Here is a 22,729-nt window from a genome sequence, read left to right as displayed (position 1 = left end):
TTTATACATTTTTAGTTTTCTTTAGGCCTTCAGCCGCTCAGAAATTCTCCCAATTGTACATTTAAAAGAGTGAGGAACTGCAGTGGTACTTTTAAAACATACTGTCGATAGACAGACTGTTTGTGGTTTGGGGAGTCAGCGATATGCTGCTCTCTGCTGAGTGCAGGAGCTGTCAGCTAGCTGGGATCATTATCTCCAAACAAGACCTGTACAATAAAGCCAACGAATGACAGCCCAGCGTAATAAGACTTGGGGATCTGCCTCGTGTGCATTTATGTTAAACAGGTTTTGGTATTCTTAGACCTGTTTGTTTGGGTTGTTGAATTATTTAAAAATAGAACCTTAGGAGTCATGTTTTTAATTTACCAGGATATGAGGGTGGTTATTGTAAGTCTGGTGTCAAATTGTGTCAATTATTTTACTCTCAGCTTTTGTTTTGAAGAACAAAGTTTGTTTCTACCTCATCGGCTGCAGCTCGGGTACGGGCCGGAGGTCTTTGGAGGAAAGGCCCTCGACAACAGGGGAGTCCAGATTTGCTGAGCCGTTGCTGAGTCTGTCGCTGCTTTCGTACCCAGACTCGGTTCTCTGGATCTTCCAGTTGTCGTTGTGTACTTTAAGAGTCGCCGAGTCCTTGGACCTGTCCTTGCCCACCGAGTTCAGCGAGCTTCGGCTGCCCCTGGTTTCCTGCTTCTGCTCGTCTTCATAGATGGTCATCAGGCTCTTGGGTTTGCGTTCGTCCCGGCCTCCCCACGTGAAATCTTGGTCACGCTCTCGTGTCGGCGACTGGCTGCTGGGCCTCCTTCGAGGGCTGTGGTGCCGTCGCTCATCTCTTACTGGGTTCCCGACATCAGTGCTGCTCAAGACGCTGTCCACATTCAACGCATCCCGCATGGGCCTCCACGGAGGATTGGACCTGCTGCGGCTGTTCGCTCCATTTCGATGCCTGGAGTCCTGGCTGCTGTCCGTGTCGTATCCGTTGGAATGGTGGTGGTCCAGTCTCCAGCCATGACGGTTGTTGTTTATCGTGGGCAACACTTGTGGGAGCCTCTGGTGGGAGCGAGATGCCTCGTGGGCGGGCCGGCTGCTAAGGTGTGGCGTTCGTTCGCTCTTGATCGGACCTTTTCCTTGGCTGCTGTACAGCCTGGTGTCTATGTGTTGCTTGAAGCCGTTCTCTGGAGGAGAGGCGGAGCGGGAGTAGGTCTTGTCCTGACCTGGATCTAAAGGAAAACGACAAAAAAAAGGAACTTTAACTGAGAATCTGCACACATTTTTAAATTCAAAATACGGTTTGAATAGGCAGCTCTTCGGTGGGGGGTACCGCAGGGGTCTATTCTCAGTCCTCTTCTATTTTCTTTAAACCTGCTCATTCATAACTCATTCATGTCTATTCATTTACACCCGATGCTGGAAAAAGAGTGGTATAAATAAATCTTGCCCTCATGGAAATCTGACCTGCACGATACCTCGGAAGCAAGGTAAAAAGCTGTGTTAAAGGACACAGCAGGTAGAGCTGACAGTGAAGGGCAAAACAACAACAGAGTTAGTGACGTTTATGTCTGCAGATGACAGGAAGGTGTAAATTACAACCACCATGAGTGATTTCTTTCTGCAGCATGTTTCACAGAGGGAGGCCAGCACATAGAAAAACATCTGAGCATGTGTACATAAATGTTTTTTTCTTCTATCAGTACTTATAGATGTGTGTTTTTGTGTACTGCACTGAGAACGTGGCCCCTATTTAAAAATCAAGTTTTAAATTGAAAATCGCAATTAAAGATTGGGTCACCTTTTTCCCCAAAGTTGATGTAATAACTTAAGAAGGCAAAAAAAAATTTCTTCAGTGCTTTATGCTTGATGAAACTTTTTTTCCTAAACAGTGATGGTATGGCCATTAATTTTACATTCTTGTAATTAGCTGCAGTTTAATCTTTAATGAAGCCATTCAAAGCAGCAATAATGCTGCCTGCCTTCTGACGGCTTCTTAGATTTGATGTTTGTTGCAAACTAAAACCTCCACACGAATGTTTAAAATCAACAATGTTTCAAAGGAAAAAATCAATCAAGGCACTTAGTAATATATGCAAGTTGTGCTGTATTTTAGAAATAACTGTCATCCTTAACTCAAATTTTAAACAAGAGTACCGCTGACGAACTATTACCGGGTATATAACAATCTATAGTGCTGGCCCAGACAAGTACAGACCTTGCTTTAACTTTGATCCTGATTTATGGCCTTGAAGTTCAGGTGATGAAATGTGTATGCGACTCTCCATCTAGTGATGACACATGTGTATCAAGTTTCATTAAATTATCTTGATCAGATCGTAAGTTATGGGTAGGACAAGAAACAGTTTACAATCAGAGACTGTACCATAATACACCCGCCTTTGGACAGGAGTATAAAAACTAATCTGACTTTGATTTAATATCTTCATATTTGGGTAAATGTATTTGTTACCAGTCATCTAGCTGACAGAGAGAGGGAAGAGGGGATAAATGCTGGATCGAACTGACGTCAGACATTAAGCCCCTTTTTGACACATTTAGCTCCCAAACTAAAAGTTATATAAGTGGCTGAGAGCAAGTGAGCAGAGGGGTGGATATTTGTATCCTTATTCCTCATTATTCCTATTGAGGGTCAGGCCTCAAATGGTTTAGATACGACCTCTCTGCCAGAACCTTTTGTGTCAACATCAAGGATTTTATTTCAACATAGGCAGCTCTTCGGTGCGGAGTACCGCAGGGGTCCATTCTCGGTTCTCTTTTATTTTCTTTATACCTGCTGCATCTAGGTGCTATTTTTCATAAACATGGCATATATTTTAATTTCTATACCGAGGACTGTCAAATTTATATCCCTCCGAAGCACACTGGTGCACGTTCTCTCCAACCTCTTATTGACTACCTGGCTGACATCAGGGACTGGATAGCTTTAAATTTTAAATGGCAAATGGACTGCATTTATATTTATATCATGCCTTTCTATCTAGTCCAGATACTCAAGGCATTTTACATTACAATCAGTGCCTTCATTTACCCATCCACACAACACTTCTATATCTATACAAAGATAATCAGGGCTTTATCACATTCAAACACGGGACAAACATAAGAGGCAATGAGGGGTTCAGTGTCTTGCCCAGGGACACTTCAGCATGTAACTGCAGGTGGAATCGAACCCCCAACTCTTGCACTGGAGGACGACTGCTCTAACCACTCAGGCACAGCTGCCCTTTCAATGAGAAGAAGACAGAAGTTATGTTGTTTCCACCTAATGGCATGATCAAGAACCACTGTATCGACCTTTCCTCTCTAGCCCCATTAGAGCCCTGTTAGAGAAACAAGTGGTCACTAATCTGGGAATGAAAATGGACCCTTCCATGAAACTAAACGGTCACGTAAATACGATTGTTAAATCCTGCTGTTTGTTGTATTTTTTTTTCAGTTGAGGCAACTGTCTAAACTGAAGTCCATAGTGTCAAAAAAAATAATCTTGAAACAGTAATACATGTTGCCGTTTTAAGTGCTTTATAAATAAAAGCGAAATGGTATGGTGTTCCTCGTATTGCTCATGTGGGGGTAAAACCTGCATCTGCAGTGTTACACAGATCCACATTCAGCAAGAAAACTCACCTCTGTGACGCGGGTCCAACCTCCGCTGACCGCTCCGATCAGCATCTCTTCTGGATGAATGCATTCCTCGCTGTTCTCCCGCTCTCTGGGCAACCTCTTTGGAGAAATCTCGGAAGCGACTCTTGGGCTCGTTGGTGACAGTTTTCACTTAACAAAGAAGATAAAAACAAATTGGATATTTGATATATTGTTACACCCTTTGAAGACACAGATTACCTGATTTTCATCATTGCTTTATCAATAAAATAATTTATTCTCAAATTATGCAGTTGTGCATTTTTTGACCGTTTTCTACCTCTAAGCACCTGACACCCTGAGCAGCTGCTGAGCACACATCGGTGCAATGATATATACAGTGGATTTTATTCTACATATCAAGGGGGAGAACGTAGGAGGGAGGTTACACGCCTGTACAGAAGCCACTGCGCCCTGTCTTTGGCAGATGCTAAGAAACTCAACAATTGGTCATGGCACGGGAAAACGAGCTCTTGCTGTGGTTTTGTTGGCTTCAACGAGAAGGACAGTGATGGGAATGTGACAAAGCAAGAACTCGTTTGGGTTTCTCGGGCTATATTTGTACTCTTTTCTTCCTCCTAAAAGCAAAAAGTCTAACATGATCTGACTTCAAAAGATGGCTTTGCTGCTCTTAACACCTGAGAGCAACAGCTGACATTTTATTCTCTTTGCTTCAAACCACATTCAAAACAAGAAAAGTGTTCAAGGACCTTACAGTCTTCACAAGATAAAAAAAAAAAAAAAAGCTGATTTTACCATTGGAAATGTTTCTGTCCCTGCTTCTATGTAAAGAACTGGCAGTCCTATGTTTCTTTTGACTTCTCTGAGTCCCTATTCTCTTCTTTATCACTAACATGGTCAAAGACTTTCATCACTTCCCCTGGTCACAATATCAGATCTATGGTAGTCGCTGTGGACAAAAATATTTATGATTTAATACATTTTTAAGTGCAGCAACTATGCAGAGTGACTCAACAGTGTTACGAAATATTTTCAGGTGTTTGAACCATCAGAAAATTCATGCTTTGTCTTTTATTCCTATGGTGGGTTTCTAATTTGCAGTAGAATCCTTCTCCTTATACTTTAGCTCCATAATTATATGGATTATTTTTGTTTTTTACCTTGTCCCCATCCGCTGCTGCTCTTGGTCAGAGTGGAAGAAGTTTTGTGTTTTTGAGGATCGTGGCCCAGCACAGCCTTCAAGTTCTCTTTGGTTAGTTCCAGCTTCTTCTGTACAAAAATGTGAGGCTCCGAGCCTGCAGAAGAGGACAAAAAAAATAAAAATAAAACAATGCTCAGGTTCTTCGGTTCATTTTTCCTTTACGAAGAAAGGCGCAACTAAACTCACTAAGCAGAATGAAACGGCAAAAGTCACCTTAAACTTTGATCAGAACTCTAATTCTAAGCTCTTCAAGCATCTTTTCTTGGTTTTTGGAGAGTCGTGTAGTTTTACCAGCAGTCCGGTCAGCTCTGATGGGACACTGAGCAGCTGCCGCCGTTTGGAGCTGGGGCTCAGCCAGCACCGAGAGCTGGAGGAGGATTTTTGCAGGGGATAAAAACCTCCCCGACCACACAAATCCAGGCATGTATAATCCTGCCAGCTGATACGTTTAGCTGCGGTCAACAAATGATCACAACTGGTTGGAAAAAGAATGAACCTATATGATTTTAAAATGTGGGTGGTATGGTGGATCAGTTGGTAGAACTGTTGCCTCTTAGCGAGAAGGTTGCCGGATCGAATCCCGGCCGGGGACCTTTCTGGGTGGAGTTTGCATGTTCTCTCTGTGCATGCGTGGGTTTTCTACTAGTACTCGTTTCATCCCACAGATCAAAAACATACATGTTAAAACTGATTGGTAACTCTAAATTGTCCCTAGGTGTGAGTGAGAGAGTGAATGGTTGTTTGTCTCATTTGTCTCCATGTGTCCCTGTGATGGACTGGAGATCTGTCCAGGGTGTACCCCACCTCTCGCACAGTGACTGCTGGACATGGACACAAGAGACCCCTGTGACCCAAAAAGGAAGAAGTGGGTAAAGATGATGGTGGATTGATTTTAAAATGTTATCGTCTTGGTTTTCCAATTACAATTTCCAGTTTTTGGCTGTGGGTCTTGTGAAATGAAGCATAAAACAAAAGTTTAAATTTAAGTATCAACTCAAGTAAACATTTAAGTAGATGTCTGTCCAATGTTCTCAGAGGGTAGGAGTAAAAAGCTAAAATAATAAACAAGACCGCACCAAAACAAACAAACAAAAAAAAAAAACACACGACTGCAATGTTATTGTTGAAAAAGGACAACACCAGCTGCAGTAAACTAAAGCTTTCAGTACATGCTTCATACCTTGTTTCCTGTTTTTGGTGTATTTTTGTGGCAGGGTTACAGCACAACATACAAGTCTGGAATAACTACTACAGCCCCTTTAGGTCATTTTCTGCTTTCCTTCCTTGAGGAAACATTTCTAGAAACAGTGTTGTGTTTGGGAAGATCTTTTATCAGTTGACACATAAAAAAAAATTGTTTTGGAAAAACTGTTTCCATGTGGACAGTGGTGGGCACAGCTAAACAAAGTTAGCTTAACTAACCCATATTTTGTTAAATAAAAAATAATCTATGCTAATGCTAAACCACTAAACGCCTAAATAAAAATTAGTGGAAGCTAACGCTTAACCTCTAAGACAACTGTCACTCTGTCGGCGTCACAAGTCTTTGTCTTCTTCCAGTTGACCCTATGTTGACCAATCACGTCTTGTTATGTGTACGCCAATAGTGTGCCTAATGGACTCTTGGAAATAAACCCACAAAAGACAGGAACAAGCTTGGGAATTTAGTTAACAGACTTAAAGTTGGCAAAACCTAATTAAGCAGAAGCTAATTCCGTTAACAGTTTCCAAAGTTAGCGAAGACGATAATGTGCTAAATAAATAAAAAATTGTTCCACTACTAACTTTTTGTGCAGTGACTCCCTTCCCATTATTCAAGGAGGGCATCTTGCCCTATCAACAGAGCCGAACGCCCTGCCTACCAAATCCCCCAACCCCCATGCAGCTAGCTCTGCCACTTCCAGGGAGTGGAGATTGTAACAGCTCAGCTCAGACAATAAACCAATACAAATACTCCGCCTATCTTCCACAACCAACCCCCTGCCCCAATGAGAACTGCTGCCACTAACATAGCACTCCGCTTCTCAAAACCAACTCAGAGCTACATGATCATACCAAACTACAGCCATGGGTATCACGTCGGCGCTATGTTGTTTCCATGACCCTGACATGATCATGGTCATATCATTCTGTATTCATGAGGCCAGAAATGTTACAACTGAAGCCATGCCAGTGTACACAGCCCTCACCATCACAGACAAACTGCAATGATGAACCACCACAACCTCGCTACAGATGTTTTGTGCTTCTCAAAACTCCATGATCGACAGCACTACCATACATAATAGAAAGCCCATTGCACTCTTAATTCGTATCTAAAGACCTCACTAGGACCTGGGAAAGATCCTCATTCTGGGTGATTTTTTTTTTACGCAATAGCGAGGTTATTGTCATTGAAATAAGAAAACACTGTCGTACCTTGTACATCTCCATTAACTGAGGTCTTGTTTTGGGGATGGCTGATGTTTGGTTTTGAGGCATCTTCTGTGATGATGGCACTCCCATCAGGGTCGGCGTAAAACAGGAGGAGAGGCTGGAAGTGACCTTTAATACACTTGATGACCACATCTTTCCACCTGGAACCAATCTACAGTGAAAAAAAGAAAAGCTAAGTCAGACATGTGATTGTATGATAGTGACAACTACCACCCCTTTTACGAGCTTCATTTGGAACAATCAATCTAAAATTTTAAAAAGGTTAAAAAAAATGGATTTCCTGTTGGACCTTCTCATGTTTGAGCAGATTCATTCAAGTGGAGTTTAGAAAGACAGGCAGACTGTGCACATAGTAAAGTGTTCAGGTCTCTCTTGTAAATGAGTCCTCGAGGCTCAATAGGATTTACCTGTCTAAATAAAGGTTGAATGAATGTTCCTGTAACTGTGTACTTTAAGAATAAACAAACAAAACCTATAACTAAACTTTAATTTTCAACACAACCACATTAGCGGCGCTGTGTGAGGAGCTCGTTTTACCGTAAAGACACCACGAAGGAGAACTGCAGGTGAACAGATGCTCGCCTGCTCCGTAATTAAGCAAATGACAGAGGAAGAGGAGGGATGAGGAAGTACGAAGGATGGAGGTGGAAAAAGAGCTAAAGAGGAACAAATGTAAATGAGAAGAAACTAGGCAAAAAGCCAATGCAGCAAGATTGTCTAAATTAAGGAAATTATGACAATGTGCGCACTTAAGGTTACAATAAACTATTAGTAACAGTTGCAATTTTAAAATTTCACATTTTTCTCATAAGTTAAAATTGACACATCAATTCTTCATGATTAGCCCCGTTTATTATATTCTTCTTTTTTTGTCCATAACATAAAAATGATAAAACGAGAACAACAAAAGTTCAGGGGTCACCCCTTTGTAATTTATTTTATGCAAAGATAATATTAAAAGCTGCGACAGAGCTACAGTGCAGCAGACACTGAGCAGCCAGTGTTTTGGGGAGTCGCAGAAATGTCGGATGGTTTTGATCCAGGAATGGGACTTGGCATGAGCCGAGTGCTGTAGCTCCTCCATCAAACTTGGGGGTGGGGGGGTTGCACATGCAGCACAAGCTGGTGATGAATGGAGGTGGAGCCAGCTGGCCACTCCACCACAGTCCCCGGGAAAATAGTGAAACAAAAAGCTTCTTTGCGTATACAAGCCATAGAAATGTATTAAAACCCAACAGAAGATCTGAGTAAGACTGTAGAGCTGGTACACATATACAAATTTAACTATTTCTTGCCGTTTTCTCACACAAAGACAGACAACATATTTAAATGCTTAAACACTGCACCTGTAAAACCAGAGAAAGAATCCATGAAATTATTTTTAAAGAGGAAACTGGACAGCTTGTATTATGCAAAAGGCATAATATATTTCCTGGAAATCTACAACTTCTTTGAGAAAAGATTAGATTATCATTTCATTTCATTTATTTCTTTATTTAAATTAGGACAATGCATATTAATCAACATGTCAGCAGTAAGCATCAATGTAAATATGCTGGAGTTAGCACAGTAGCTAATTTTCATCCGTTGTCCTAAGGCAGGTAAGAACAAGAAACATCCCACAAAACAAAAGAGCAGAGAATAATACAAACATCACCTATATAGAACATAACACAACATGAGATTACAATAAAGATATAATACCATAAGAAAATAGACAAAGTAATCTACACATGAGTGCACTTCTGGTTAGTTTTCAGCCAAAGTTTCAAAGAGTTTTTAAAGCTGGAGCAGGTACCGCAGTTCCTGATGAAAACTGGCAGTGTGTTCCACGACTGCGTGCCTCTGATGGACACCACCATTTGGCCATATTTAGTCCTGCACCGCTGTACATCACAATCTCCTCTTGTCAGTGCTCTTGTGTTTACTGTACTTGTTTTTTTACTAAAAATCTGATAGCTATCAAAATCCAAAATGTTGTACTTATTTATGATGTTACAATAATGATACTGTGGAAGCTTTTTGTCAAAAATGTTCAGTGTTTTCTTAAAAAGAGACTTTAGGGGCTTCATGATGACCTCTAAATTGTGAGACCATGTGGTATAACAATAGGCTATATGGCTGAAGATCATGGCATGCATGTAAGCCTTTGCTGATTCTGTTGTCAGAGAAGGTCTTATATGTTTGAAGTTTGCCAAATTAAGTTTAATTATATGTGAAATTCTCTTTACATGCTGCTTGAAATTTAGATTGCAATCAAAATGACTCCAAGCTATTTAAATTGTTCAACCACATCTAATGTCTCGCCATTGACTAACGCAGATGGTTGCTCGTTATCTGCTGGCAGCTGAGAGAAAAACATACAGACTGTTTTTTTAATGTTGAGATGTAGACAAGAGTCCTGGAACCAGTGAGACACCGGCATCATAGCACTAGCAAGCACAGCAGCAGCTTCATTTTTTGTTTTTCCATGAACATACAGTACAGTATCATCTGCATATAATTGCATTTTTACAGTTTTGCAAACATTTGGTAAATCATTAACATATAGGCTAAATAAGATTGGTCCCAGTATTTCGGAACATCTCTTCAACTGATGGGCAGTCCTAACATTAACCACCTCACCTCTTTCACTGTTGCATCATCAAAGAAGACCCATTTGGAGGATTTGGTGTGGTAGGCGAAGGCACAGTAGTGTTGGCTGGTGTAGCAGATCATCCCCACAAGCAGCAGCTCTGCCTTCTTGGCGCGTTCGTCTGTGACCCGGTAGAAGAGCTGTTTCCACAAGCACAGGTACAAAAGCACATTGCATCAAAGTTAAGACGCCTTCTGTGTGATTTATTTTATGAATTGAGGCAGCGAGGGGGGGTTGACACCAACTCATTCCTGACACGTCTTTGTGCTGCAAAACGAGGTAGTAACAGAGCCAAAACGGTCAATATGTGAAAAGGTAAGCTGGCGCCGCAACTCAATGTTATGAAGTGACAACATATGGTCGGTGCCACCACCCGATCACAGAATTAAACAACAGATTTATTACAGAGGGAAGATCAATGATGATGCACAGAAAATTTTCATTTTGTTTAAAAAAAACAACAAGAGTCACCCGCAATAGGATCGCTACACTGAGTTATGTCATGTTTTGAAAGCCATGAGGGAGGCAACTGTCAAACGTTTCATGCGTTGCGCTCCGTGTTTACACAGCGGCATTCTGCATCACACCCATTTTGGTTCCACTTTGCTCCCTTTTTGCTGAAAACTCACATCTGTGAGGGACGTGGCCAACTCCATCTGTAATTTATAAAAGGCAAGAGGCAGTGTAAAGATGGACTGGTCCAAGGGGGTCCTTAGTAAAATCTATACACTGCTCAGTTCATACCATGAGACCAGTTTGAACTCCCTTATACTGAAATGGGAAACGGACCTGGAGGAATCTAAAGTAGACTCAACCTGGAGAAAGCTCATTAAGAACATTCACTCATCTTTAATCTGTCTGAGACATGCTGCAATTCAATTCAAGGTATAGCACCGGCTGCACTGGTCCAAAGACAAGTTGTCCAAGATCAAAGCCGACCTGGACCCCGCATGTAATCATTGTAAACAAACTCCAGCTACTCTCCGGCACACATTCTGAACCTGTCCCAAACTGCAGACCTTTGTGCAATCTATTTTTGACACCTTCTCTGGGATATGTGGAAAAACTCTAGACCCATCCCCATTCATCTCACTGTTCGGGGTGGTGCCTGTGGATACGTCCTTCAGCAAGTACGAGAAGGATTTCATTGCTTTTGGCTCTCTCCTGGCCAGAATGGTTCTGTGCAATTAACTGGAAGGACCCACACCCCCCAGCCTATGTACACTGGATAAGAGAAGTGATGTATCATATTAATTTGGAACAAATCAAATATACCCTGAAGGGTTCTGTTACAAGATTTTGGGACACTTTGCAGCCTTTTATGTTGTATGTGGAAAACTTGTCAGTGCCTGTGTAATTTCTTTTAATTCATTTATGTATGTGTGACTGATCCGGTGTGGGAGTTTTTTTTTGTTTTGTGTTCTTTGTGTTTTATATGTTCAAAACGAAAAAATAATAAAAAGACTGATTTAAAAAAAAGATGGACTGGTCTGTGTGGCCATTTCACTGAACTGTTTTATGAAACAGCCCAGTGACACTGATAGCTATATTTATTTAGTCCGAGGTTTAAACTAGATTACAGTCAAACGGTAGACGTCACTGATTTGAATATTTGTGTAAATCTGTGCAGTTACAACAAACTGTTCCCAACTGTTTTATGAATGCAAACATTTACTTTTGTTTCACAAGTAGCACAAACTGTTTTTTTGTTGCTTCTTCGTGTCTCCCGAACACTGAAGCTCATGGCATTTCAAAGCAAATCAACAGGGTGAAGGATCCCTTTTAACACCCAGTAAAGTCACACAAAGTGCTCCCTGATGAATAAAAGCTTTTGTGTCGGACAGATACGAGTGAGGGTCTGACGAATTCTTCAGGCGGCACGCTTCGGAAGCGCTCTAGAGGGAGCTGTCAGATACATGGTTTAAAATGTTATGTAATGTGTGGACTGTGTCCTGATCTGAACTGTGATGGATTTTTTTTTCTCTCTTGTAAACTGCATCTACATGGCCAACAAGCTGCGGAGGGATAAATATTTAATAAACTGTGCAGCATTATAGCATTTGTTTTGGTGTAACTGTGCAGAAAGAGACAAACACATTATTCTTCCTTTGAATAAACTCTTCAACCCCATGTTCGCTTCAGAGGCATGCGCACACACACACACACAGAGGAAGATGAGGGGAGGGGATTTCTGATGAGTTGACCGAGGCCAGCCGGGGGTTTTTTGATCACTGGCATGGGCCAACAGGGCACTGGGCGTTAACTGCTTATGCAACAGCACAGACTTAACAGAGAAATAAATCCCCTCTTTATTTCCCACATATGTTCAATTGCAACCAAAATAAACTGACACTAAGACGGCCGGAAGAGAGACGGCAGCTTTAGGGAACAGTTGCGTAAACATGGGAGGGGGAAAAATATCCATTAATACACAGAGGATTTTAATTAAGTCTGATGTTCTGATAGCCTCCCTCCCCAAAGCCATTTTTTTATTTTGTTGGGGACTAAATTAAATGTAAATGATGATGACGGCTCACCGCAGAGAGGCTGAGATGAGGCCCCAGAGAGCGGATAACGTCCTCCGTGTGATCCGACTGATCGGAGTCCCACACAAAGCCGATGGTAACAATTTCCGGGCAGTTCATGAGGACTCGTCTGATCTTGATCTTCTGGCCGCAGTTGCTCTGAAAGATAAAGACAGGTGCATAAAAATGAGACAATAACTTAAGAATATTACAAAAAGAAAACACTTTATCCGAATAGACTGCAGATTAGACGAGTTGTAAAAGAAACATGGAAAAATCCACTTACGGGGCAGTTTCGAAGGTCTCCGATTGTACTTGCTACTTGTAACACTTCCCCAAAAGACTCTTCGCGCCGCTGATGGGTCTGCTGACTAAAAAATAAATTAAAAATGGAGGCACAAAGAGAATATTACAAATTTGTAACACAAGCTTAGCTATGACCTTGTGAGAACACAAAGAAACATTACAAGGTGAAAGGAAGCGTCTCTTACCAAAGTGCTGTGGTGGAGACGTAATGTACGAGTTCGGTGAAGGGCAGCGGGTCGGAGGAAGCTCCACAGCTACGGCACACAGACTGCAGAGGGAACGCTCGGTGAACAAAACGACCACAAACTAACAGAAGCAAAGCATTTACAAACCATGCCAGAGACTCATTTTCATATGAAATTACCCTTTTTTCCCATAAAAGTGAGATCCAAGCATCAATGGGGATTTGAATTTATCTATCGTCACTCAGATCTGGATCATTTTTGTCAAATAGTGTGGCCTGAAGTTAAAGTGGATCAAAGCCCCTCTGGTGGGGGTGGTCTTGGGGGTCCTCCCCCAGAAAATTTAGAATAAAGTAGATGCCATTTCCTGCATTCTGGAGTATTTTGATGGGTTGTTAAACATCTACGTTTACCTCCATAAGTAAACACTTGATTTCACAACTATTTTAGAAAACAACAAGAAGCAGCCTGACCAACAGCTCTCCTTGTGTGAATAGAGCATGCTCCACTTCTCTCACGCATCCTAACAAACCACCTCCACCCTCGGTTGAACACTGTGAGCATACAGACGTGCTAGCTAAGATGCTACAGACATAGTGCTCTGCTTCTCTCACGCATGCCCTCCCTCCAACTGCCCCCACACTCCCCTGCAGCTCCTGCAAGTAAGGGGTGTTTCACTTCAGGACAAATTGAGATAGCTGGTTGGTCAGTTGCTAACAAGGGTACTGGAATGATTGACAGGTGGCGCTGAGGATCTGACTCGTGCAAAAAAAAAAAAAAAAAAGATTTTGTTGGCCCGTTTGTCATAATTTATTCCATATTTCGTTCAAATTATTTCAACATTTTGGTGAATCTAAGATTTGAGAACTGAGTTTCCTTACAAAATCGTTATGATGTTTTCTTAATTTTTCAGGGGTGCGAGCTAAAAGTTAGGGGTGCTTGAGCACCCCCAAAAATAGGCTAAAATTGCTACTGCTTCAGACTTTCTGAAGGATTAAAGTTCATCCTTGGACATTGGCTGTTTTCCACTTGCTTTCAATCAATTACCCAAACTTACTTTTTGTGAAGTTACTTAATTTTGACTCTAATCATTCGTATAAATAAAGAAGGTCTCTAAACTGAGGGGGTGAACCAGTAATGAGTTGACACATAAACTTTGAGACGTTTTAGGTGCTGTGGATATCAAGGCAGAGGTTAATCGTTTTTTGATGTATTGCAATGCAGACGTTCTGAGTCAATTTAAAAATGAAAAACTCTGATTATTTAATGTTAATGACTGTTGATGAGTGCAAAAGGCGGGACTCTAAAGTGTTGTGCCCGAACTGTTTACTGTGCGCACACAACAAAAGGAGGCTGACTGAAACAGGAAAAGGTTCCTTTAGCATTGAAAACTACTTTGGAAGTACTTTGGCTTCTATGAAGTAAAAGGAAACGATGATAATAGCCACTGTATACATACAAGTCCAGCACACCTTTCCACCCGGAGGAGGAAGTAAAAATATATAAAATTAACAGCTGGTGGTAGATAGCAGCTGCCACTGCTAACAGGGGAGTACCTAACAAACAACATTAAAGTTCCCACATACTGTAATTTGGAAAAACTAAAGTTGACTACAAGGGACAGGGCAACTTTTAAGGGTTTGCATGTTAATTTAATGTTTGAAAACCAGGATTTGAGCTCCAAGTTTTGCACTTTGGAGTCACAATATCATCACAGTCATTTCCACTCTAATCAACATGCTGAAGAAAGCTCTAACACGTAACCCATGTTGGAAATCCATTGCCTCATGTCACTGTACTCAACATACTGTCTCCTGTTTCTGTTCAGTCAGTTGCCATAATCTTGTTTGGATGAAAACTGTTTTATACTGGAGTGTAGAGCAAAACATTTTGTTCCTTTTAGGTTTGAGAGTCCATGCTCAGGATTTTGTATGACGTCTGAAAGACTCTGAATCGTTAATAAACTGAATTGTTATGTATCCAATGATTCCCACCCTTTTTTAATACAAGCTGTCACAAAAAAACAAAACAAATGCATTCCACCAAAGATAAATACACATAAATACATAAGATAACAGAGTTTGACAGCCTGAAAACCTGGACTAAAGTAGCAGATTAACTGATTGATGATGCATCTCTAAGGTCCCGTGTCAGGTCTTTGGTACATTTTTCTTTTTACTTCTTGACTTTCAGATCCTGTTCATGTGCTTTAGTCCTACACTTTTCTATATTTTTAAACCCAAACTGCACAATATGTTGTCACGTTCAGGTAGGACAGCACAGAAAATTAGACAATAGGAACCATAATCCAAATAATTACTTTACCTTTATAAACCCTCAGAAATACTTCAGAACTATTGATTAGGACCACGTTAAGTCTGGATCCTTGGAGGTAAAGTATAAAGAAATTAGGGGTGGTTCAGAACTTCAAACCAGAGCTGTATGAGGTTCTGCTGCGGCAGCAACGAGGAATCGCTCCTCTATGTTCCACAAGGGGTGACCTCCGATCAAATTTGATGGATTGGGCATTTATTATCTCAGCCGTTGATTCATGTACCCATCTGTCTGTGTCGATGTGTGTGTAGGACTCTAAACCCTAAACCTGACTGTCCAGATCTTTCCAGAGAGACACACGTAATCCACGTGAACGTCTCCTGAGACAGATTAGGCTGAAAATACGCACAGCGTCCTAAATATTAAAAACACTGACAATCGTTTATTTAAACTTTCAGCCGACCTGCTCGTAAAGTGCCATAGCAAACTTCTGATGCGTGATGCAGGACTGGGAGGTGCAGGCGTCGGTCTCCTCAGACACTACGTGCAAGTGGATCCTCTCCAGGATATTTTCCTGTGAAAGAAATAAAGACAGAGGTGAGCTGCAGGACTGAAGGTTTCACGCTCCATAGGGTTTACTCAACAACAAACGAGAGTCAAACATTAAGAGCGAGTTGTACTTGCTGTGTGAACTCCTGTATTAAATATTAAAGCTAAAAGGTAGAATAACAAAGGCTACGAGCTAAACTCACACATCGTTAATGACACTGTTGAACTTTGTGCCCTTTTGCTTAATAACATTAAACAAAATGAAACTAGCAAAAGGAATAAAGGAATGCACATCACCCGCCACCTTGTATTTCATATAGTATCAACTTGCGTGACCTGTTCTGTGCACTAGAGCCTTGCTCATCTCTGGGATCTGCTTCAAAATGCAAAAAAGTAACAAATTGATCTGAAACATTCAGGGACTGTGTAGCAGCTCTGCGCTAAAGTTACAGTTCAGTCGAGGAACAATAGCTGAAAAGGAGCTTGTGGGGATGAAAAGAAGACACAAATAACGGTAATAACTTGAGAAATTGCATTTCCTGTAAAAATGCAGTGTGAATGCTTATTGCTGAAGACCTTACTGGAAAAACTGCTTAAACTAGCTAAAAACATGCTGAAATGTAGCTGAAACGGAAGGACAAGCATAAGTTAGCAGAGGAAAGCAGAAAGAACACATATTTGCTGAATTTGGTTTAAATACACATAAATGAGCACAGAAATTAGTAAATTACCTAAAAAGAAGAAATTAGCTATTAAAAAAACTGAAAAGTAGCTGAAAAGGCAGAAAGAAGCTTAAAATAGCAAAAGAAAGTGAAGAGAGCACAATTGTGTCCAATTAGGCGTAAAAAGGCAGAAATGAGCACACACACAAAAAAACTGCTGAATAGTAGCTAAAAACGCAAAAAGAAGCTTAAATTACGAGAAGGGAGTGAAGAGAGCACAGTTTTGCTGAATTAGGCTGAAAAAAGTTGAAATGAGTGCCAAAAATTTAGATTTAACTGAAAATGCTCAATGTAACATAACACCTGCTAAATAGTAGCTGAAATAGCTGAAACTAGCAGAAATAAGCTGAAAGGAGCATAACAAGCTGAAATTAACCGAATTAAGTTAGAAGAAGCAGATAAATGTTGTAGTTATCGGAAATAATCTGAAAGGAGCACAAAACAGCTGAAAGGAGCTGAAAAAAGTGTAAATTTGCACAAGGAAGCTGAACCAGAACAAAACGTGAAAGGAGCAGTAAAAAGTTGTAAACAGATCTAAAAATATGAAGGATGTAAAATGAGCTCAATTCATTTTCTGAGGAAAAAAATGGCCGAAAAAGCTAAATATTTCAAAAAGCTACAGTTGCACCAATACCAAAAGTCATAGCAGGATTGTCCTGAAACAGCTGAACGTTTTGATATAGGATTTGTTGAAATAGCTAAAAAATTGTGGAACGAGAACAATGGGGAAAAAATGCGGAAGTAAAATGGATCACATAGTGTGAATGCTTCATAAACATTCACACAACAAATCTTATTAATTCCGTGTGCTCAGAAAGGTCTTCTGGTAAGAAATAAATCACTACGCCCAAAGCAGTTTCAATCACTTTAGTTTGCATCACATAACTGACCTTAATAAGAAATGCTGTTTAGTTGAAGGAGTTACAAGAAGCTCTGACTGCAGCAGTCAAGTTTAAAAATACTGTCCAGAACGTTGTAACTCTGCAGGTTTCAGGTATAAATGTGTTCAGCTGAGATGTAAGAACCACTGCCTGCTGGACTCACGTCATTTCTTTACAGTCGTAAAACAAAAATACAGCCCAGAGGAGAAACAGTGACAACGCAGCAGAAATACAAACCCCAAGTTCTGCTCAGAGAGCTCATGAACAAAAAATAAAACGAAACAGGATGCAAGTACAGGGTTTATACAAGCTGGGCCTTTTAGTCTTTAGCTGAACTAACAGCTGAATGTAAACCTGAAGTTAAACAGAGAATGCTGATTCAGCAACTGAATTTTTATTGATCTGATTTGTGATGGAAAAAAAAATAAATACAACAAAACTAATGGGCTTAGCCTTAAACTATGATACTACTACCTTTGTCAGAACAGGTGTTCAAGAGATAAATGTAAGATTGTATGAAAATATGACTTTAAATGTATTTAACCTCGAGCTGCACAACAAGCCTCCCTCGTTAGTTTATCCTGATTGTGTAAGATTGCTGCTAATAAAGGGAAATCCACTAAAAGCAGTCAGGTGGTTGTCTCGTGCTCGTTAATACGTTGTACAAATCATCAAGGGGACAAACTAAACCTGCCATTCCATTGTTTCCAAAAAGATAAAATAGGACTCTGAATGAAAAGCAGCAATACGGAGGGACAAAACATGTCACGGCCCTGATGGAGCGCCGGCGAACAATAAAACAAGACTATCTTGGCAACGCAGTGTCAGGTTGTGGACGTCCACCCCTCTCCCTCCCTCATCTCTCTCTCTCCCTCCCAGAGATTCCCGAGTGGGGAGCTCCCACCCGTCACCTGGGTAACTTGTTTTTCTGACCCTTGTCTGACAACAGATTGATTTTTCGTTGCAGGTTGCTCAGTTGCCTGAATCAGAATAGAGTTCGTGTCGTCCTGCTCTACAAAACGTTGTGCTGATGTGTGTTGTTAGGCGTTAGCGTGCCGGTGACACACAGTCCAGGCTCAGACTTCAGAACTCACTCTTGTACAAAGGTGTCACCCTGGCTTGTGCCTGAGAAGAACGTCTACACAGCAACCTATGTGCAGTAACACAAAGGAACGTAGCCTCTCGCCATGGTGGAGGAAGCAGTCAAGATCAGTGGTTCCCAACACTGGTCCTTGAGGAACGCCATCCCGCATAGTTTAGTTGCTTCTCTGCTCCAGCACACCTCATTTGAATGAATGGGTGATCAACAGGCTTCTGCAGAACTTGAGGAAGTAATTAAATTTTTGAATCAGGTGTGTTGGAGCAGAGAAACAACTAAAATATGCAGGATGGTGTTCCGCAGGGACCAGTGTTGGGAACCACTGGACTAGATAATAAGAAGCCACTGTAAGAATTTTAACTAATTAAGGCTAAACAGTAGATTGCCAGTAGCTGTGGTGGCCAACTCAAACTGGTCTGACCGTTTCAAGAGTTTCATTAAACGCTATCCCATGATTCATGAGATATTTTGCGAACAGACGGAAACACAAAGACATGCACGCACGCACACAAACAGGCAATAACATTCTTGCTTGCCTTGCCTTTCTGCAGCAGGTAAAATATTTTTGAGCCATCCAATGAACATTCAATACCACTGATGCCCACATCCAGTTTAGAGTTGATGGTTAAAATGCTAAAAACACTAAAACAGCTGTGAGCAGCAGCGTGACGGGACAGAGTTAGTCCCACAAAGACCAAACAAGACATTTGTATCCAAACTAAAATGGCAGCACAATAAGCAGTAGCTTATATAACCTGTCATGATGATATTTATGCCGCAATGGAAGGGGGGGGGGGGGGGGACAGAAGTTCCTTCAGTGACCTCGCCAAACAGTTTGTTGCAACATATTACCCTCGCAGCTTTACAGAGTTGCACACGAGCGTACGCACATATCTCTCTCAAGTTGCCACGGGAACTTACAAAGCACTCGGCGGCATCGTCCATGTAGCCCAGCTGGAAGCGCTGCTCGTCCTCAAAGGTCTTTGCCAAGGCTTGACGCAGGTCGTCAGAAGGCAGGGCGCGCTCTTGACTCTGCTGGAACTTGGTGAAAAGGCTCTGAGGAAAAGAGCAAAATGTGTTGCGTTTAAACCCTGCCTGGATGCGAGAGCCGATGAGCAACACGTCCACAACAACAACAAGCAGAGGGGACGCTCCTCTGAACTGAGTGTGAAGTCAGGATTCACTCTGTTGGCTTCTATTCTGGTCTTTTTTTTCCCTTTTCCTCCATACGTTTTTACAACCCAACTACTTCAGCATTCTTTGTGTTATTTTAGCCATTTATGTATCAAAACATTCAACTCATTCAGGAGATGAATGCTATGACTTTTGGTTTTTGTAACATTTATTTTTTAACATAATTAAAGTAATTTACTAATTTTTCCCCTCCATGGAAATGTTGAGATCTCTTCAATTCCTTCCAAACGTTCTCTTTGAAATCTGATTCAGAATACCTACTTCATGTTTTGTGGATGTTTTGCTACTTTTAAATTTTAGCTAGCCCATTGCCTCTTTTGAATTCTAGCTAGCCTTTTGCTACTTTTAGTTTAAAGTTAGACTATTTCTATCTTTAGCTTATAGCTAGCTTTTTGCTTCTTTCAGAGCCTAGCTAGCCTTTTGCTACCTTTAGTTTCAAGCTAGACTATTGCTACGTTTAGCTTATAGATAGCTTTTTTGCTTCTTTCAGTATCTAGCTAGCCTTTTGCTACTTTTAGCGTCCAGCTAGTTTTTTGCTACTTTTAGCTTAAAGCTAGCCTTTTTCTACATTTAGCTTATAGCTAGCCTTTTGCTTCTTTCAGAATCTAGCTAGCCGTTTGCTACTTTAGTTTCCAGTAAGGCTAATGCTACTTTAAAGTCTAGCTAGCCTTTGCTACTTTTAGCTTCCAGCTAGTATTTTGCTACTTTTAGTTAAAGCTAGCCGTTTGCTAATTTTAGTTTCAGGTTAGACTTTTGCTATTTTCAGCTTCTAGACAGCTTTTTGCTATTCCATTTATAGCTAGCCTTTTGCTTTTTTCAGAGTCCAACTAGCCTTTAGCTACTTTTAGTTAAAGCTAGTGTTTTGCAACTTTTGACTTCTAACTAGCTTCTTGCTACTTACATTTAAAGCCAGCCTTTTGAGACATTTAGATAATGCTAGCCTTTTGCTACTTTTAGTTTATAGCTAGCCTTTTGCTACTCTTAGTTACAGCTAGCCTTTTGCTAAGTTTAGTTTCAGGTTAGACTTTTGCTACCTTCAGCTTCTAGCTAGCTTTTTGCTACTTCTGTTTATAGCTAAACTTTTGCTTTTTTCAGAGTCTAACTAGCCTTTTGCTACTTTTAGTTAAAGCTACTGTTTTGCTACTTTTGGCTTCTAACTAGCTTTTTGCCAATTACATTTATAGCTAGCCCTTTGCTTGTTTCAAAGTCTAACTAGCCTTTTGCTACTTTTAGTTAATGCTAGGCTTTTGCTACTTTTAGTTAATACTAGCCTTTTGCTTATTTTAGTTAATGCTAGCCTTTTTCTACTTTTAGCAAGCATTTTGCTTATTTTAGCTTCGAGCTAGTGTTATGCATTTTCACAAAAAATGTAAGTTCTCTAGCTTTCATGAAATATGCAGCTGATAACGTCGTACCTTTAATGCACAGAAAATGCAGGATTCACCGAGGCAGAAATGCCCAGGTAGCTGTCTCAAGCTGCGTCTGAAGATGTCCAGATGCCACAAGACCTACAAAAAACAGGGGGGGGGGGGGGGAGATTCATCATGAATCTTACCACTGAAGTACTTCATACCAGCTAAACTTGGTGATCAGTATAAAATTAAAATAATATAAATAGGTGTAAAGAAGGAAAAAAAAATCTTATGTAAGAGAACATTGGGGCTTCAGTTACACATGGCATTCAGTCTCCAAGGTCATGAGCTTCAAGTCTTTTTTCTTCCCACGATAACTCATCCAAAGGCAATGATCATCTGGAACCAGCTCATCAGACGTCTCACCCTCTGAGTCACAGTCCTCTATGAGACTGACCTACAACTGTGACTGCACCAGTGAATCATCTCACCAGCCAGTACTCCACTGGTCAGAAGCAACCTTTCAGTACATCCATAAACCGCCAGGAAACTCGGCAGATTTAGACGGTGACAGAGCTCAGAGTTTTCTTAAATAAACGATGGTCTGAGGGTAGAACATGTTGTCCAGTCCCGTGTGGAGAACAGGAACAATAAAATAAAGGATCTGACAGAGAACAGCAGTTCGTCTGAGTGACCTTACTTCTTTTTTCTGCACTCTTAAAGAAAAACAAAAAGCCTAAAGCAACGTTTGCTCATCCTAAAAGGCTAACGCACAGAAACAGCTCCTTGTGAACATGTGAAAACATTACGGAGAAAAGCTTTTGATTCTTTAAGGGATTTTCAACCATCTGTCCCAACAGCTTCCACTTCTGTCAGATTCTTGGGTTGACTACATTCTGCGGTCAATCCAGGGAGTTTTTAAAGCTTGCTCATCTTCACGTGGATATTTGTTGATTTTTAAGTGTGTGTAGGAACAATATCCCGACCTTTCTTTTGCACCCTTCAGCTCATCTGTTCTCAGATGTGGTGTGATGTTTGGGGTTACAGCTGGCTGCTTTTTACCAGAGTCCATTCCTCTCTTCACCACTAAAATGTAGATTTTCAGTACTGGCCAAAACAGCAGCTGGAGATCTGTTCTTCTTAGTAAACTCCTCACACTTTTATACTAAACACCTTCCTATTATCGTGTGAACGTTTATGAAGCGTTCACAATACTGTGAAACATTTTACTTACGTACGTTTTTTGGCATCTTTCTCATTCCACAGTTTTTGTACCATTTCAACAAATCGCATGAAAACATTCAGCTCGTTCAGGACAATCCTGCTATGACTTCTGTTGGTGCAACTTTAGCTTTTTGAAACATTTAGCTTTTTCTGCTATTTTTTTCCCCCTCATATAAACGAATTGAGCTCATTTTACATCCTTCAAATCTTTATGTTTACAACCTTTTACACCTTTCACATTTTGTTCTGGTTCAGCTTCTTTCAGCTTCCTTGTGCAAATTTTAACTTTTTTTTTTTTTTAGCTCGTTTTGGCTAATTTCTGCTGTTTTGAGTTCCTTTCAGCTTCCTTCTGCTAACTACAACATTTTTGTGCTTCTAACTTCTTTATGCTAATTTCAGATTGTTGTGCTCCTTTCACTTTATTTATGAAGTTTCAGCTTTTTCTGCTATTTCAGCTACTATTTAACCGTTTTATGCTGATTTTAGCCTTTTTTTTTGCCAATTCCTCGTCTTTTGCACACATTGCAACTTTTTTTTAGC

The 22,729-nt window shown here is 40.7% G+C and overlaps 1 protein-coding gene across 1 annotated transcript in view; it reads right to left on the bottom strand.

Moving 5' to 3' along the window:
• LOC119416100 (inactive ubiquitin carboxyl-terminal hydrolase 53) overlaps positions 1 to 22,729 on the bottom strand; it is a 37,857-nt gene that overhangs the window by 11,385 nt on the left and 3,743 nt on the right. The window contains exons 2-12 of the mRNA XM_037683291.1: positions 21,029 to 21,121; positions 19,341 to 19,475; positions 15,632 to 15,742; positions 12,898 to 12,980; positions 12,693 to 12,777; positions 12,419 to 12,565; positions 9,872 to 10,021; positions 7,229 to 7,397; positions 4,770 to 4,904; positions 3,634 to 3,780; positions 461 to 1,217 (exon numbers count right to left, since the gene is read on the bottom strand). Coding sequence (XP_037539219.1) covers positions 461 to 1,217; positions 3,634 to 3,780; positions 4,770 to 4,904; positions 7,229 to 7,397; positions 9,872 to 10,021; positions 12,419 to 12,565; positions 12,693 to 12,777; positions 12,898 to 12,980; positions 15,632 to 15,742; positions 19,341 to 19,475; positions 21,029 to 21,121 — 2,012 coding nt within the window. The remainder of the gene's footprint in view (positions 1 to 460; positions 1,218 to 3,633; positions 3,781 to 4,769; positions 4,905 to 7,228; positions 7,398 to 9,871; positions 10,022 to 12,418; positions 12,566 to 12,692; positions 12,778 to 12,897; positions 12,981 to 15,631; positions 15,743 to 19,340; positions 19,476 to 21,028; positions 21,122 to 22,729) is intronic.

Source organism: Nematolebias whitei, chromosome 1 (assembly GCF_014905685.2).
Source record: "Nematolebias whitei isolate Nwh7 chromosome 1, NemWhi1, whole genome shotgun sequence".
Taxonomy (NCBI): Eukaryota; Metazoa; Chordata; class Actinopteri; order Cyprinodontiformes; family Rivulidae; genus Nematolebias; species Nematolebias whitei.
This window is presented reverse-complemented; position numbering and strand designations above follow the sequence as displayed.